This window comes from Ochotona princeps, chromosome 5, assembly GCF_030435755.1.
Source record: "Ochotona princeps isolate mOchPri1 chromosome 5, mOchPri1.hap1, whole genome shotgun sequence".
NCBI classification, from domain to species: domain Eukaryota; kingdom Metazoa; phylum Chordata; class Mammalia; order Lagomorpha; family Ochotonidae; genus Ochotona; species Ochotona princeps.
In genome coordinates, this window is record NC_080836.1 from 10,812,557 (window position 1) to 10,830,628 (window position 18,072).

Consider the following 18,072-nt stretch of genomic DNA (forward strand, 5'->3'; position numbering starts at 1 on the left):
ATCTCTAGGTATATACCCAAAAGAAATCAGAACACGGCTGGGCAGCAGTTTGTACCCAGATTTTACAGCTGCATTGTGCAGAATCACCAAGAGGTGAAAACAACCCTAATGTTCACGAATAAACCAAATTAGAGTATATCCATGCAATGAAATGTTATTGTCCAGCCACAAAAAAAAAAAAAACAAAAAGGAATGACGTATTGATACACATGACAGAAAAAGGCATGAGAAATCCAATCCTAGATCTGGCTAATCAGTATTACCTCCTTCATGGGGCAGGTGCCAAACTCTACTGCTTGGTGTAAACTGGCATTTACTCATCTTTCTGCCTCATCATCTGTCCAACCTTTCTGGCTTTCTTTAAGCTCCAACAGAGTCAAACTAGTAACAGCCATGAATGCCATCCCACTCAGTCGTCACTCCTCAAGCCTGACAACATGCACGTGTGCTTGACAACTATAGCTATTTTGTTTCTTCATCTCTGTGCAGAGATGTACCCTCACTTCTGCTGCTTAAGCACCGCATTTGGCTGCTTCCTCTAACCACTGGTACTACAACATCACCTGCTCCAGATGTGAGACCCAACCTTGAACATTCTCAGCATACTCAGTCCATCCTCGGTCAGGGTGAAGAAAGGTGGTAGCTGTGGCCGACCTTCACCCTGGCACAAGTTTCTTCTAGCACAAAAAGCCAGTTCTTTTCTGAATCAGTATGGCATGTGACGCTGTTTGCCATAAATCTCAAGGGGAAACCCGCAAGTTCTGACACTAAAGACAGCCATGATGTGGCTAATGTTTCTTCAAGTTGCATCTTTGACATGTGTAAGATCTAGGCGCAGTCAAACCAAGTTATAGCAGGCTTGAGATTCAACAATGAAATCTGTTGCAAGCTCAAGATCCCCCTTTCTCTGGGACGCAGAATTCCTTCCTAACCAAGGGGACGAGACACTTATTTTTCCTTCTCTCACTGGAAGACTACTTCTGTGGAGAAAGCCTCCAGCAACATTCACTCTTGTCCTTGCCAGGACACTGGAACATGTAACAAAAAAGAGGAGGTGTGCAACTCACCATTGACAGGTGTGTGCTGTGGCCGGCCCAGGTGGTTCAGTGCTGCTGGGGCACTCTGGGAGAGTGGACAGCTTCTTCTGGAATGTTTCAGAGACACTGGAGAGGCCACGGTCATCTTCCTACAGTCCTGGGAGGGCAGGAAAGAGGCAGAGGGCAATGAGGAAAAGAGATGACACGCTGCGATTGCCACCTCCTCGTTGTTCCTGGTGCCCACGGCCATCGTTGAGAGCAAAGCACACAGTCAAGGTGGGCAGAGATCCGGGAGATGCACCTTACACTGTAAAGCCTGAGGAAACTTCTCCTGGGATCTGTTGTGTGCAGCCTGCCTAGCCATGGTGTGGCAGCCCTGCTCTGTGTGATGTGCTGAGGTCTCTGATCCCTAAATCTACTAGGCTGGTTTAGCTAAGTTGTATTATTTGGAAGGCACTTGGTTAAAATGCTGATGGCTTGTAATTACAGAATAAGCCCTGCCCTTCAGAGAGGAGGCATCAGTGTTCTGTGGGGTCTTGGGTAGGCAAGGGATGTTGTCCTTTGCTTTGCCATCCCATCATCCAGACAGAAACTTGGCCCCTACAGTTTTTTTTTTCTGTTTTATGAAGTTATTAACTAAAAAAAATAGTTGTATGTGGGTGGATGCTGTGGCACATTGGATTAAAATGCTGTTTGGGACACCCTACAATCCATATCAGAGTGCTCATTTGAGTCCTGGTTCTTCCAGTTCCCTTACAGCTTCCTGCAAATGTTCCTGTGAGGCCGTAGGTGATGATGGCTCAACTGCTTGGGCCGCTGCTACCTATGTGAGAGACCCTGAGAGAGTTTCAGGTTCCTGGCTGAGTCCTGGCTGTTACCGGCATTTGAGAAGTGCATTAGCTGATAGAATATCCCTCTATTTCCCTCCCCAGTCCCCGCGTGTGTGTGAATAAGTACATGCAAATAATAAAACAACATATAAAAAGCCATGGTATATGGCCAGCATGGTGGCATGCAGGCTAATCCTCCACTTGCTGTACCAGTATCCCATGTGGGCATCAGTTTTACTTCTGGCTGCTTCATTTTCCATCCAGCTCCCTGCTAATGTGTCTGGAAAAGCAGTGGAGGATGGCCCAAGTCCTTGGGCCCTTGCACTGATGTTATGTGGGAGACTCTTTGAAGCTCCTGGCTCCCAGCTGTGGCTGTTCGCAATTATTTGGGCAGTGAACTTGCTGATAGAAGATCTTCTCTCTCTCTCTCTCTCTCTCTCTCTCTCTCTCTCTCTCTCTCTCTCCAATTTCTAAATAAAATAAATAAACCTTAAAAACAAACAAGTAAAAACCATGGTGTGTATTCAAATAAATGCCTGTCCCCTCTCCTTTTGCTTTTGCAATCTTTGCTTTGTTAAGCAAAATCAGTGCTTAGGAAATTCTTTTAGTGATTTCTGAAACTATGAAAACAAGGATTAAGGTGCAGTGGCATACTCCATACTATCCACCAGGGGGTGGATACAACTAAAAGCACCAGGCAGGTGGCCTAGACCAGTCATCTGAGGACACTGAAGCCACATGGCAGCAGGTGAACTGGAGAAGGAAACCAGATGTGAATCATAGCAATCCTCTGGTGAGTTTCTGGTTGGCTCTGTCTGTGGTAGCCCTTGGCCTAAACCCACCTACAGCTTGAAACCAGATGTGGACCAGGAGGATGTCCAAAAGAAGCCTTCTCTGTATGAAGGGAGAAAAGGGGGGCCCACAGACATGAAGACATGGGAGAATCCTGTATATTTTGATGCTGTTTTTTCCTACTGCACCCCTCACCCCACCCCCAGCAATCACAGTGTATTCATGGCAAAGGTGGCAGAGCAGAATCCTAAAACTCTGAGTGAGGGGGATATTTTCTGACCTACCGACTGCAGTTCCAAAAGAGGAGGGAAAAGCTCCCATTTCCTTTTTTCTTCTAGTCTCGTGTCATCTTTCTGCAGGCTCAGGAAGTCAGTGGCACAGTGAAAAAACAAAAGCCTTGGACTTCTAGGGAATTGACCAAGAGGTCCAGCTCCTTGATGATGCTCCTGGGAAGCAAATGGATGATGGCCCAATGCCTGGGGCCTTGACATCCACATGGGAGTCACAGATGGAGTTCCAGGCTACTGAATTCAGCCTGGCCCAGCCGTGACCATTGGGACCATTTGAGGAATGAACCAGCAAGGAGGAAGGTAAGGGAGATCCCTCCGTCAGTCGAGCTGCTATTCACATAAATAATTCAAACAAACAAACCAGAAATCTTCAAGGAAGAGATGAAGGGGCTCTGGAGAATGATCCCATATTTATGTCTAACCCCTGGCTTAACTTCCAAACTGTGAATGAATGGATCTGACCCCAAACAGAGTCTTAAGGTCTTTGATAACCGTACCATGGGGTAGAATGTTCTGCCTATTCCATACTGGCTTTAATAGCATTGAAGAGATCTTGAAACCTGTACTAACATAACAGACAGACCACAGTGGTCCAGAAGAACTATTCTGGCCCAGTTGCCTGGAAAACTCAATAAGAATCATCATTATTCTTAGGAACTTATTTTATAATATTCAAAGGGTTTTATAATATTCAAAGTGCCCAGGATACAACCCAGAATGACTTGACATAAATAGAATTATGAAAACACCCCAACTTTTAAGGGAAAAAGACAGTTAACTGAGGCCAACACCAAAATGATACAGTGATTTAAATTTTCAGACATTAAAACAGCTCATATATAACAATGCTCTAAGAAGTAAGAATGGTAATTTTGAAATGAATGAGAATAATAGGTTCACAGATAAACATACTAATGAAATCTCAGAACTGAAAAGCATAATTGAGATCATTCACTGGCAGAGTTCAATTATAAAAATAAAATGAAAGAGAATCAGTATGCTTGTAAACACAGAATTTGAAATGATCCAGTCTGAGGAACAGAGAGAAAAAGATGGAGAGAAAAACAGAACCTTGGGGACTCATGGGACCCCAGCAAAGCTCTAATGTGCTCATTAAAATCCCAGAGTGGAGGTGTCAATATTAAGAATATCACTTGCACATGTAAGAGCTCGGCGAACTTCAACCAGGAAAACCCAAGGAAGTCAATGCCAGAGACATCAACAGACTGCCGTGAACACATCTTACAAGTGACCAGAAGCAACCAGTGAACCACACATCTTGCAATGATCATTCCAATGATTGCAGGATTTTCCTGGAGCTCACAAAGAAGTGGAAACAATATTTTAAAGTGCCAAACCGCAGTTCATCCAAATTCTCTATTCAGGAGAATCAAGATGGCGGAATAGGGTAAGGACACGTTTAAATGGATGGAAAAACATTTAATCAGGATGAAGCAGAGAGGACATATTTCAGGAAATAGGAAAGTACAGAACAACAGCAGAGGGGTACCTGGAGACTGACAGACACGGGAAAGCAGCAGGCACAGCAGTGTGGTGTTGCAGTGACTGATACTCCAGCACGGTGATCTGAACTCCACCAGCAGCCAGAACTCCACCAGCAACCAGGTGGGAAGGGACTTTCACTGGGAGCTCGGGTGGTGAACCCAGACAAAGATCTGTCCGTCCTGCTTGTCCGTTTGATTTGACCAGGAGCAGAGACAGAGCAGCAGATCCCAGACGGACAGTGCGAGAACAGGGTGGATTTCACAGCACAGTCAGCCCCCTAGTGCTGAATTGGGTGCCATTTTGCGTAAGGAGGCAAAGGCAAGGGAAAGGATAGAGCATACACACAGCTGGGAGTGAGCTCATTTCTGACTTGGTGAACTGCAACTACGTGGCATTCTATGGATTCCAGCCAGGGCAGGTCTGGATAGCCCTCGGATCTGACAGCCAGCAGATCAAGAACTGTAGTGGTGGTATGTCAGGCGCCATTTTGCGCACTGTGGCAATAGCTTTGGGACTGCAGGGGACAACAGTGAACTGCGCATGTGCTGAGCTCGGGACAACTCACTGAGGTCAGTGGATTGCACTGGTCCCGCAGGAAAATAATACCGACTGTGGCATCGTAACGGCCAAAATAGGTCTGTGTGGCACCTAGACCTAACGTCCAACGGATTCCGAAAAGATCAGCACCACCAACAACCTAATTATATAGGACACCTGGTGTCTCTCTAATCCTGGGACCTGCTCCAACCGGAAGGGGGAGAAAGGTTACAGAGACAACAGTGCAGCCTCAGCACAGTATCACAGGAGAGTGGTGAGCCAAGAGCTGGGGCTGTGGAGACCACGGTGGAAATCTGACATAAGAACCCAGACCTGGAACTCGCTGGAGGTTGTGGCACAAGTGGCTGCAAGCAAAGAGTTGTGTACTAACCGCAATGAGTAAAATCTCATCGTAGACCTGTGGGTGGCACAGCTTAGAAACCTGTCCTAAGGAGAAGACTGCTAGCCAGAAGTACTATGATCAAGAGCAAAAGAAGAGACAAAGGCATAATGAATATTATTGAAGACTCCCCTGCAAAGGAGCAAAACCCTATGCCAACCACAGAGTTAACTGAGGAAGACATCAAGAAAATGGGGGACACAGAATTCATAAGACTCATTTTAAAGATTCTGATCAACAATGAGAAGCTCATGCAAGAGTTCAAAGAATTTAAGGAAGCAACAAAACAAATCAAGGCTGGTATATCAGAAATTAAGAACACAGTAGAGCAAATTAAGAGTACAGTGGAGAGTCTCCAAAGTAGAATGAAGCAAGCAGAAGAAAGAATCTCAGAACTTGAAGATATTTCCTGTCACCAGGGAGAAGCAAACCAAAAGCTTGAAGCAGAGCTGGATCAGGCCAAAAAAAGTACTCAAGAATTGAAAGACACTATTAAGAGGCCAAATATAAGAGTTATGGGAGTCCCAGAAGGTACAGAAAGAGAAGCTGAGTTTGCAAATGTATTTAATGAAATAATGAATGTAAATTTCCCTAATCCGGAGAAAGAATTGGGAGGCAAGATCCAGGAGGGGCACAGAACTCCCAACAGGCCTGATCAAAAGTGATCTTCATCACGACATATGATAATCAAGCTCTCTTCAATTGAACATAAGGAAAAGATCCTTAAATGTGCACGTGAAAAAATCAATTCACATATAAAGGAATGCCAATTAAGCTCACAGGAGATCTCTCACAGGAAACTCTACAGGCTAGAAGAGAATGTAGTGACATATTCCAGATTCTAAAAGAAAAAAATTGTCGGCCTAGGATAACATATCCAGCAAAGCTTTCTTTTGTCTTTGAAAATGAAATGAAATTCTTCCACAGTAAAGAAAAGTTAAAAGAATTTGCCTCTTCCAAACCTGCCCTACAAATGATACTTCAAGATGTTCTCTTGACAGAGAAGAGGAATAGCACCCACCAAAACCAAAGGCAAATGGGAAGAACATCCCAGTAAAATGACAACAGAAGACTAAACCAATGAACAACCCATTCTTAAAATGATAGGACCAAAGTAACACCCATGTATATTAAACTCTGAATGTAAATGGCTTAAGCTCAATCAAACTTCGTAGATTAGAAGACTGGATTAAAAAACAAAACCCATCTGTTTATTGTCTGGAGGAGACACACTTCAACAAAGATCAGCGGAAACTATATCGCATGGGTTTTGTTGTTTTCTGTTAGTTTCATCTGTTCAAAACACTTCCTTCTGATTAAATCATTCAGTGACTCGTAGATCATGCAGTGGCATCATTCTCTTCAAGAAGGTTCTTGATTTTCATTTCTTCAGGTACACATTAGTCATTTAATAGCATGTTATTTAACTTCTTGGTGTTGTTAATTTCTTTTTTCTTTCGGATGTTGATTTTGTTTTGTGGCTCTTCATTTAAGGGGATGTATAGTAGCTGTGTCATGGAGACTGTCATATCTAGTAACATGTCATTTAACTTCATGGCATTGTAAATTTCTGTTTTTCTTTCTACTGTTGATTTTGTATCATGACTTTTCATTTGAGGGGATGTACAGTAGTTGTGTAATGGAGACTAACATCCAGATGTGAGGATGCAGTGTGGTATGCATTTCTGCTTCCAGACAAAGATGGACTTACAATGAAACTGTTCACTATACCTTGACAATAGGATTCTGGACTCTCTGCCATTGTCCATGCCTGCAATGATGGACATATGACTGAGTATGAAGAACTATATGTTAGTAATGATATAGAGGAACTAGGTTGGGGGGAGGGAATAGGGGAGGGGATAAGGGAATATGGAGCTGTAGCATAAGATGATAGCAATAATAATAAAATGTAAAAAAAACCCCAATTAAACAAATTCTCTCTTCAGCAAGAGTACACGGCAGCAGTGAAGGTGAAGCAGACACATTCCCCAGGAGAAATATTAAGAAAAGTCACAGTCAAGAGACCTAAAGAAGTGTTCAGGGAGGATCATCTCAGAGGGCAGGATCAACTCAGTGTCAGAGGGCAGCCTCAAGTTTCAGGAATGAAGAAAGAACAGCAGAAATGTTAAATGGCTATGCAAATACAACAGCCCGTCGTTTTAAGTTAAGGCATGTTTTCCAGTTAAAAGCGTAAGTGATAATGTTGTCTGATGAGGTTTTCAAAGAATGTCAATAGATACACGCATGATAACTACAACAATAAAGGGAGCATCTCAGTCCATGTGATGCTGATATAATACCCAAAGCTGAATACTTAGCTTGTGATTCTTTTTATGAGATTTGCACACGGGATGGGGTCTGAGTGTACACTTTCAACCCAGATGCGTCAGTTTGTGTTTCTGAAGCCTGAGAATAAGGTGCCGTCACTTATTTGGCTCCTGATTCTAGCTTCTTGCTAATGCAGACACTGGGAAGCAATAGGGATGGCTCAAGTAGCTGGGTCCCCGCCACCCATGGAGCAGACCCAGATTGAGTTCCAGCTCCTGGCTCTGACATGGTGCAGTGGCAGGTGTTGCTGGAGATCCACTGGGTGGGAGCTTTCCGTGTGTCTGTTGGACTTTCACTGTCCCTCAAGGAAATAAAATACATTTTGAAAAGTGAAAGGCTTGGGGGCTGGCACTGTGGCGTAAGGAGTAAAGCCACTACCTGCAGTGCTGGCAAGCCCTTATGGACACTGCTTCAAGTCCCAGCTGCTCCGCTTCTGATCCAGCTCCTTGATGGGAAAGCAGCAGAGGATGGCCCAAGTACCAGGCATGTGGGAGGACCAGATGGAGTTCTGGGCTCCCGGTTTTGCTCAGTTTGGGGAGTGTACTGGGGGATGTAAGAGCATTCCCTCTGTTTATGCTCTCTATATCTATAGATCTATAATTATCGATATCTAATCTGTCTAGACATAACTCCTTCAAAATAAATAAATCTTAAAAAAATACCCTCTCAATATGAAAAACAAACTGTGGTGTTAAAATGTCCATGGGACAAAATGTAATTGAAACTGTAATTTCATTGAATTAATTTAATGAAGACTGCTAAAGGAAAATGTCACACATCTTTGCGAGCCTGAGAGCTAGTGCTGGCGCAGGGTCCAGTGCAGTTCTGGATACACAGTAGACACTCACTTAAAAGTGACCACTGTGGTCAAGTCCCTGTGTGCCAGGGGCTCCCCATTCTTCCTCTCTGCTTCTTGCAAGGCTGGGCACAAACAGGGATTCCAGGGAAGAGGAGGGAGCCCCAGTCTCGGGTGTTCTGGGGAGCATGCTGCCGTGACTGGGTAGGAGCTCAGTCTGCAGAAACCTGGCGGCCTGAGGGTGATGATGAGGGACAGCACAGAACAGTCAGGGAACAGCAGGCAGCTTCAGGGGAGCAGGAGATTCCGGCAAGTCCTGGCTTACCTGGACACTGTCTTTGCGCAGGACCCTTGCTCGCATCTTCCTTTCCACCTGGACCTGCTCTGTCAGCCTTTTCTTCTGTGTCTTCTCCAGCCACAGGTCATCCACACTGCGGTGTGGGCGCCATGGGCTGCTCCTGGCAGGGGCGAGGGCCTCCCTGGGGGCAGCCCCTACAGAGAGGGAGTGGAGCGCCCCCCCTGCCACCTGGGCGCCGGAGAGTGGCCTCTGAGCTGGCTCTGCGTGTAAAGCTCTTTGCATGCCGGAGCAACTGGACTTCTCGCCTGGCGACTCTTCCCAGGTGTCAGGGTCCTGCAGAGCAGAGAGCAGGGATCAGGCACAGCGGAGAGGACAGATATGGCACAGGGTGCATGGGGGTGCATCGTCCTTCCTCTGTTCACCTTCTCTTAGATGCAGCACTATGTTCTCCAAGTACAAATTCCAATGAAATTCTGTTTTAAGATGTAAACATTTATTTGAAAGGCAGAATCATAGAGAGAGAGGGAGAATCTTTCATCTTTTGGTTCACTCTCTGGTCACAATGGTCCAGACTGGGAAAAAGCTGCTGAAGCCAGAAGCGTGGAACTTCATCTAGGGTTTACACATGAGTGTCGGGACCCATGGACTGCTTCCCAGGTGCATTAGCTGGGTTGGAAGTACAGCAGTTGGGACTTGAAGTGGCCCCCACAGAGGATGCCAACATTTCACACAGCAGCTTAACCCTATGGTACTGCAATGGCAGTCCCCAAGTCCTTTTTTTTTTTTCATGGTCATTTTTGAATATGGGAAGATTAGGAATAAAACAAGTATTTTCTTGGCTCAAATGCCTACTTTCAAGACCATTTCAAACCATTCCATCTTCTACTCTGATCAGAGAGTTAGCTCTTGAAAGTAACAGCTTGCTCATTAAAAATATATTGCATGGGTCAGTAATGGTGGCCCTGGGCTCCTGCTTGCACAGTGGCCCTGGAGACCAGAATTCCAGCAGCAGCAGCAGCAGCAGCAGCAGCACACTCCAGGCACCGTTTAGTCTTGCTCGACACAGATGTTGGCAGAAGTTATGTGTGGCTCCATCCCACACCCACTGGCTTTGCTGTCCCATATATGCTCTCAGACTGCCTTCCCACACCAGCAGAGCTATTGAGCTTGTGCGGGCAGCACCGGTATCTCTGGTCTTTGCAAATCAACCTGTGACTACTGAGGCGAAAGCCTTTATTTCATATGTGCTATTCAAGTGTAGCCACGCCCTACTCCATACCCACCCCTGCTCCAGCCCAGGAGACATTTCCTTCCCAGCAAGCACCTCTGTGGAAGGCTATCCCCATATACCCTGTGCCTTTTTGAAAGAAACTAAGGTGGGGCTTCTTTTAACCATTTCAAGAGTCTCTTAAAAATGTATACACTGGGGACCTGCATGGTACATAGCAAGCTAATACTCTGCATGAGGCTCTGGCATCCTCTATGGGCACCAACTGGAGTCCTGGTTGCCCCACTTTAAAAAAAATTGTTTCTTTCTTTCTTTTTTTTTTTTTTTTGGAAAGGCAGATTTACAGAGATGAGGAGAGAAAGAAAGATCTCCATCAGCTGATTCACTCCCCAGTTGGCCACAGTGGCCGGAGATGAACCAATCCATAGCCAGGAGCCCAGAGTTTCTTCTGGGTCTCCTATATGGATACAGAATCCCAAGGCTTTGGGACATCCTCTACTGCTTACCCAGGATACAAGCAGGGAGCTGGATGGGAAATGGAGCATCCAGGACACAAACCATGGCCATATGGGATCCTAGTGTGTGCAATGTGAGGATTAAGCCATTAGGCCATCGCACAGCGCCGGCTGCTGCCCCACTTCTGATTCAACTCCCTGCTAATGGCCTAGGAAACCAGTAGAGGATGGCCCAAGGCCTTGGACCCCTACACCTACAGGGTATACCCAGAAGAAACTCCTGGCTTCCAGCTTGGGACTGGTCCAGTTCCGGCCATTGTGGCCATTCCTTCCAGGGGATGGGATGGAACATATCTTTCTAACTATGGCTTTCACATAAAAATAAGTATTTTTCAGAAGCATATACACAATCATATATTTATGGAGAGGGAGAGGAAGGGGGAGAGAGAGATGGATGGCTGGATGGCTGCATAATGGTTTTGGTGTACAGAATGGGCACTGAGACATTCCCCAGACTTTCCAGGTGATGCCAATATTCAGCTAAGGGAATCACCAATAATATCTTTTGTTTAGCTTCCAAATACTGCTTTATGTTCTGAAAAGGCCCAGTTTTCTCTTTCCCAGATTCCCTGTGGTCTAGAAACTGCTGAAGCATTAGTCCTGTCCTGTAGGTGGAGTGATAAAACCTCACGGAGTTTGTATGAGTTGCATGCACAGTCCTGTGTGTCACTGTGGTCTGCTAACCCTACGTCCTGTGTCCTTTCACTGCTCTGTGTCAGATCTGTTCCTGCCCTTTCATAGGTGGAAGTCACACCCCCATAACTAGGCAGAAGCCACATCTAACAGCTTTTGGTAGAGACCTGGAACCACAAACGAACGGATGTTAACTGAGCATATCTTTATGTGAAGCTCCAGGGTATGTATTTTGTATATACAAGATTAAAAAACACTGGGTCCTTCTAGAGCCATTTAGGGAGCAGATGACATAAATCACCTGTAAGGAAGGCAAGCCACACTCACATGGGGGATTCCACAAAAATACTGCTAGGAGAGACAAAAAGTCAGTACAGGGTAAGGACTTGTTTAAACAGATGGAAAATCATTAACCAGGGTGAACCAGAGAGGCCGTGATCCTGGGAATAGGAGAGGACAGGCCGATGACAGAGGGACACCTGGAGACCTGTGGACATGGGGAAGCAGCAGAGAATGGAGTGGTGTTCCAGTGGCCAGATATCCTAGCAGTGGTAGAGTTCCACCAGCAGCTAGGTGGGAAGGGGAGTTCACCAGGAGTTCAGGAGGTGAACCCAGGCAGAAAACTGCCTGTCCTGTTGATGTGCTTGACTTTGAGCTGAAGCAGAATGGCAGAGCCCAAGGAAGTAGGTGGAAGAACAGGATGGATGACTCAGACTCAACCAGTGCCATACCAGTGCCATTTTGTGCACTGAGAAAAAGGCTGTGAGGCTGGAGAGACAACAGCGAGCTGTGCATGCGCTGAGCCAGGAGCAAGCTCATTTCTGGCTCGACTCATTGCACTAGGTCCACAGGGAAACTAGTACCTACTTGGCATCCTACAGGTTCCACTCCAAACCTAATGACCAAGGCCCCAGACCTAATGACCAAGGCCCAGACTCCTCATCAGTGCCACACTGGGCTCCATTTTGTATATTAAGGAAAAGCCTTGGGGGAGGAGTGCTGGAGGAACAACAGTGAGGTCCACATGCGTTAAGCTGGAAAGAACTCACATCTGTCTCAATGCATTGCACTGGTCCCACATGGAAAATAGTACTGACTTGGCATCCTACAGTTTCCACTCAAAATAGGTCCAAGTGGTCTCCAGACCAAACGGCCAGCAGGTCCCAGAAAGACTAGCACTGCTGACAACCCAATGACTTAGGACAGCTGGTGTTTCCCTAATCTCAGGCATTGCTCAAACTGGAAGTGGGAGAAAGGTTGTACAGGTAATGGTGTGGACACAGCACAGGATCACAGGGGGTGGAGCGTGGTGAGCCAGGAGCTGGGTCTATGGAGACCATGGTAGAAGCCTAGCACAAGAAACTGGGACTTAAACTCGCTGGAGGGAGTGGCGCAAGTGACTGCAAATGAAGAACTGGGCACCTAATGCAATCAGTAAAACCAACCTGTAGACCAGTGTACAACACAGCTTAGAAACTGGCCCTAAGAAGAGGCACCTGCTAGCCAGAAGAGCAATGACCAAGAGCAAAAAGAAGACAGAGGCACAATAAGTATTAATGAAGACTCGCCCGCAAAGGAGCAGAAGTCTTTGTCAACCTCAGAATTAACTGAGGAAGACATGGAGAAAATGGGAGATAAAGAAATTTAAAAACTTGTTATAAAGCTTCTTAGCAACAATGAGAAGCACATATAGGACTTCAAGGAATTTAAAGAATATGTCACACAAGAAATAGCAACACTGAAACAAAATCAAGCTGAATTATTAGAAATGAAGGACACAATGGAGCAAATTAAAAATTCAGTGGAAAGCCTCAATAATAGAATAAATGAGGCAGAAGAACGAATCTCAGAATTGTAACACATTTCCTTCAACACTGAAGGAAAAATCAAAATCTGAAAGAGGAACTGAGTCAAGCTATTCGAGAATTAAGGGACACCATTAAAAGGCCAAATATAACAGTTATGGGAGTTCCAGAAGGCACAGAAAGAGAAGCTGGGTTTAAAAACATATTCAGTGGGGACCGGCGGCGTGGCCTAGTGGCTAAAGTCCTCGCCTTGAATGCGCTGGGATCCTAAATGGGCGCCGGTTCTAATCCCGGCAGCTCCACTTCCCATCCAGCTCCCTGCTTGTGGCCTGGGAAAGCAGGGGAGGGCGGCCCAATGCTTTGGACCCTGCACCCACTTGGAGACCTGGAGGATGTTCCTGGATCCTAGTGCCGGATCGGCACAGCACCAGCTGTTGCACTCACTTGGGGGGTGAATCATCAGATGGAAGATCTTCCTTTCTGTCTCTCCTCCTTCTATATATCTGGCTTTGTAAAAAAAAAAAAAAAGAATAAATAAAAATTTTTAAAAATGTATTCAATGAAATAATAAAGAAAAACCTCCATAAACCAGAGAAAGAATTGGCAAACAAAATACAGGAGGGGCACAGAATTACCAATAAGGGTTGACCAAAAGCAATCGTTACCACCACACATGATAATCAAAGTCTTTTCAGTTGAACACAGAGAAAAGATACTTAAATATGCACATAAAAATCAATTAAGATATAGAGAAGTCCCAATCAGACTCACTGCTCACGTCTCAGAGGAAACTACAGGCCAGAAAAGAATGGAGTGAAAAAGGAAAATTGAAATGCCTGGATTTGATACCAGTTGAGAGCAGACTCGGGGAGGCAGCAATGATGACTAAAGTAATTGGGTTGCTGCTGATCATGTGGGAGATGTGGACTGTATTCCCCTGGACTTCTGGCTTCAAGTCCCAGCTCCCACTCCAGCCCTGGCCAATGTGGACATCTGAGGAGTGGACCAGCACTTTGGAGCTCTCACAAATAAATAAATAAAAATTCCAAACTTATAAAGGAGAGCTCAACTCTACTGTGATAATAGTTGAATGCTTCAACTTCATCAACAGACAACTCACCCAAGGGAACATTGAAGTTAAACTGTAGAAAGACCAAATGGGCCTGACAGACGTTTATAGAACATTTTATTGAATAGTGATAGAATGTATAGTCTTCTGTCAGTACACAAAGCATTCTCCAGGACAGACAATATTTCAGCTCACAAACAAGTCTCAACAGATAAAAATGAGATCATTTTTATTTCACATCTATTCAACAAAGGACAAAAATAGAAATCAACAAAAGAAGTTTTGAAATTGCACAAAACATGCAAATTTAACAACATTTTCTTGAAAAGCCAATGGATCAATGAAAAAAAAATTTTTGAAAACTCATTGGAACAAATGACCGTGAAAACACACAACATACAAGAATCTACAGAATACAGTAAAAGACAGAGGAATGTTCACAGCAGTAGACACAGCATTTAAAAACAACAGAAAGACTTCAAATAAAGAACCCAGTGATGCAACTCACAGAACTCGAAAAACAAGAACAAATCAAACCCAGAATTAGAAGGAAAATTAGCAGAGATAAATGAAAAAGTGATCAGAGAAATGAAGAGCTGTTTTTTTTTTAAGCAACATCAAATGGATATTACAGAAATACAAAGGATTAGGGACTAAGATTGCTGTGGATGACATATAAACAACCTGGAAGACCTGGGAGAAAAAGATCCATTTCTGGACAACTGTGACCCACAAAGATTAATCCACGAGGACACAGGGATCCAGAGAAGGCCAATTACATACAACAAGAACCAAGTTTCCTGACAGGTGGTTCCACTGCTGATTTTTACAAAACTTTTAAACAAGAATCATCACCAATCCTTCTCAAATTATTCCAAAGTCATGAAAAGGGGAAAAAACCTTCCAAATTAATTGAACAAGCCCAGCATTATCCTGATACCAAAACTGGACTAGGATGCAGAAAATTTTATTACAGACCAATACCTTTGATGAGCAGAGCTGCAAAAATCCTAAACTCAACACTATTCAGTCAAATCCAGCAGCGCATCAAATAAATTATACACCATAATCAAGTGAGATCTAACCCAGCGATGGCAGGATGGTTCACACAAATTAATAAATATGACACATCAGCAGAATGAAGTAAAGAAGCCATATGATCATCTCAAAAGAGGCAGAAAGAGCATTCAGTAAGTGGGAGTCCTATCTCATCAGGTCCCCACAAATAAGTTATAGAAGGAACACACTTCAACACAGGAAAGGCTCTGTAAGGCAGGCCTACAGGCAAATCCTACTGAATGGGGAGAAGTTGATGTTGTTCTCTAAGATCAAAAGCAACACAAGGGTGACTATTTTTACTACTTTTATATTGTAATAATAGTTTTACCAAGAGCAATATGACAAGAAAAAGAACATCCAAAACTCAAGTATTTAAACTATTCATGCTTATAGATGACATGAGATATATGTCCCTCTCTCTCTACACACACACACACACACATATACCTTACCAAGAAATGTTAAAACTGATAAACTCAGCAAGGTTGCCGGACTATCAACACAGAAAAAGCTGTAGCTTTAAAATATACCAATAATGGGGCCTGGTGCAGTAGCTTAGTGGCTAACGTCCTCATCTTGCATGTGCCAGGATCCCATATGGGTGCTGGTTCATGCCCAACTGTTCCATTTCCCACCCATCTTCCTGCTTGTGGCCCAGGAAAGCAGTTGAGGATGGCTCCAAGCCTTGGGACCCTGCACCCATGTGGGAGACCTGGAAGAAGCTCCTGGCTTCAGATCAGCTCAACTGCGGCCGTTGTGGCCACTTGAGGAGTGAACCAGCGGACAGAAGATCTTTGTCTGTTCTTCTCTCTGTAAATCTGAGTTTCTGATAAAAACAAATAAATCTTTAAAAAAAAAAATATATATATATATATGCCAGTAATAAAATTGCTGAAAAGGAAGTTTAGAAAGCAGTGACACAAAGACAATAACAACAAAATATCTAGGAATAAATTTAAGAAGTACATGATCCTTACAATGGAAATCCCAACCTGGAAAAGAAATTGCATATCCACAGATGGGAAGGACTAATGTAGTTAACATGCGCATTCTCCTCATATTGGTGTCAGCGTTCAAAGCAGTTCCTTCACAGAAATAGGAAGAGCACTCCTGAAACTTGTGTGAGATGTAGGGAAGACCTTTTCTGCATTCTACCACTCAGGACCTGTTCCTGTCAGTGCACAGCATCCATCAACAGCTGCACTCGTGAGACCTGACTAAGGTCCCCACTGCATCCTGCAGCTCTGGGACTATGCATGTTGGTGTTCAAGTCCTGTTCTCACCCACATCCACCCATCTGCAGCTGGAGAGGTGCCACTCACATCCCACCATTCCAAGGAGACAGCTATTGCTGCTAAGAGCCACATCACTTACACATACCTGGGGACAGCTCTGTGTCCGATAACACCAGCAAAGTGGGTACTCCTATCCCAAAGCCCAGTGCAATTGGCGCTTAACTCTGTGGGGCCTGACAACACATACCTTTGGAAACATGTCCACTACCAAGTGACACCACTACATCCATGAACTTCTGTGTTCATAAATACTGCTGATGTAGATTATAGTGACAAAAAAAGTCAAATGGAAGTTCTGGGCTCACTTAGAACCAATGCCAAAGCAACTATACAACTGATACCTGGCATCCCATCTGAACAAAAGTATTTTCCAATGAAAGCCATTCCTCGAGGAAGAAGCAAATTACAGTGAATAAGTAGATATCAAGGTAGGGACACAGAAGACATGAATAAGCAAGGACACATGACACTTCCAAAGAAACAGTTCTTCAGAAATAAGTCCTGATTTGAAGGGCATCTATGAAATGCTTGAGAAAAGAATGCAAAATGATGAGCCATGGTGACTCAATGAAATGAAAGGGAACAAACAGTTAAAAGAAAACAGTGCTTGATATGAATTATAAATCTAACAAAGATCTAGAAAGCATTGACAAGGCAAAGAAAGAACTTTCGGTCTTGAGAACAAGACTTTTGAAATATCCAAGTTAGGGGTTGGCCAGGCTGACCCAGCCTGCAACACCTGCCAGCAGATGCCAAAACTGGGGGTGGTACAACTGAGACTGGGTCATAACATCCACTGGCTGGAAGCAGATCTGGTAGGGAATTTTAGGAACTCCCCTGCTAGGTCGCTGCTTACATTGGTGAGCTGGGAGTAGGGGTTGGCTGGCCACTGGCAGGGCTGTCAGCTGGCGTGTGGGCTTGGTCTGGGGGTAGCCAGGCTAGGCTAGGTTGCCGTACCTGCTGCCATGCACCAGATCTAGAATGGATGTGGACTAGTGAAGCTAGGCCATAGCACTTGATGGCAAGTCTGGGACTGGGTCTGAGTCATGTCAGGCTGGACTGCAGTACCCTTGGCAAGGATTCTGGGCTAGGAGTGGGCCTAGTAGGGAAACTGTGGATGTTCTTATGTTAGTCAGCAGTTCCTACTAGTGAGCAGGAGAGCCAGGGCTGGGGGCATGCTTGGCTGGACAGGGTGGCGGCACATGTCAGCATATATGTAGTCTAGGTTGAACTGAATTAAGCCACAGCACCTCAAGGAAGCTGATGGGAGCTGGATGGGATAAGGGCTGGGCCTGGCTAAGCTGGAGCATATGCCAGCACATGGAAAAACTGAAGCTGGGGACAGACCTGGAGGTCATTCTAACTAGGCCGCAGCACCTGCTGGTGTGGCCAAAGACCAGGCCTGTGGAGGGCTGGGCTGGGCTGGGCTGGGCTGGTCTTTGGTTCATGTGAGATACAGGGCTGGGGCAGAACTGATTAAGCAGCTGCATCCATTGATATGTGCATTGGCTGAGTCAGGTAATGGATCAAGCCTGACCCTGCACTGGCTGGCCGATAAAACAGTCAAGTCTAGGATCAACCCAGGTGAGGTTTCTTGGGGGACTCCCCAACTAGACCACTGGACTCAACCCTGGCCAAAGTAGTCTAACCT

General features: G+C 45.0%; 1 protein-coding gene across 1 annotated transcript in view; it reads right to left on the reverse strand.

Annotated features, from left to right (window-relative positions):
- Nucleotides 1-18,072, reverse strand: part of LOC131480291 (uncharacterized) — a 107,863-nt gene that overhangs the window by 8,411 nt on the left and 81,380 nt on the right. Inside the window, exons 3-4 of the mRNA XM_058664178.1 lie at nucleotides 8,845-9,150; nucleotides 1,068-1,194 (exon numbers count right to left, since the gene is read on the reverse strand). Of these exons, the coding sequence (XP_058520161.1) occupies nucleotides 1,068-1,194; nucleotides 8,845-9,150 (433 nt within the window). The remainder of the gene's footprint in view (nucleotides 1-1,067; nucleotides 1,195-8,844; nucleotides 9,151-18,072) is intronic.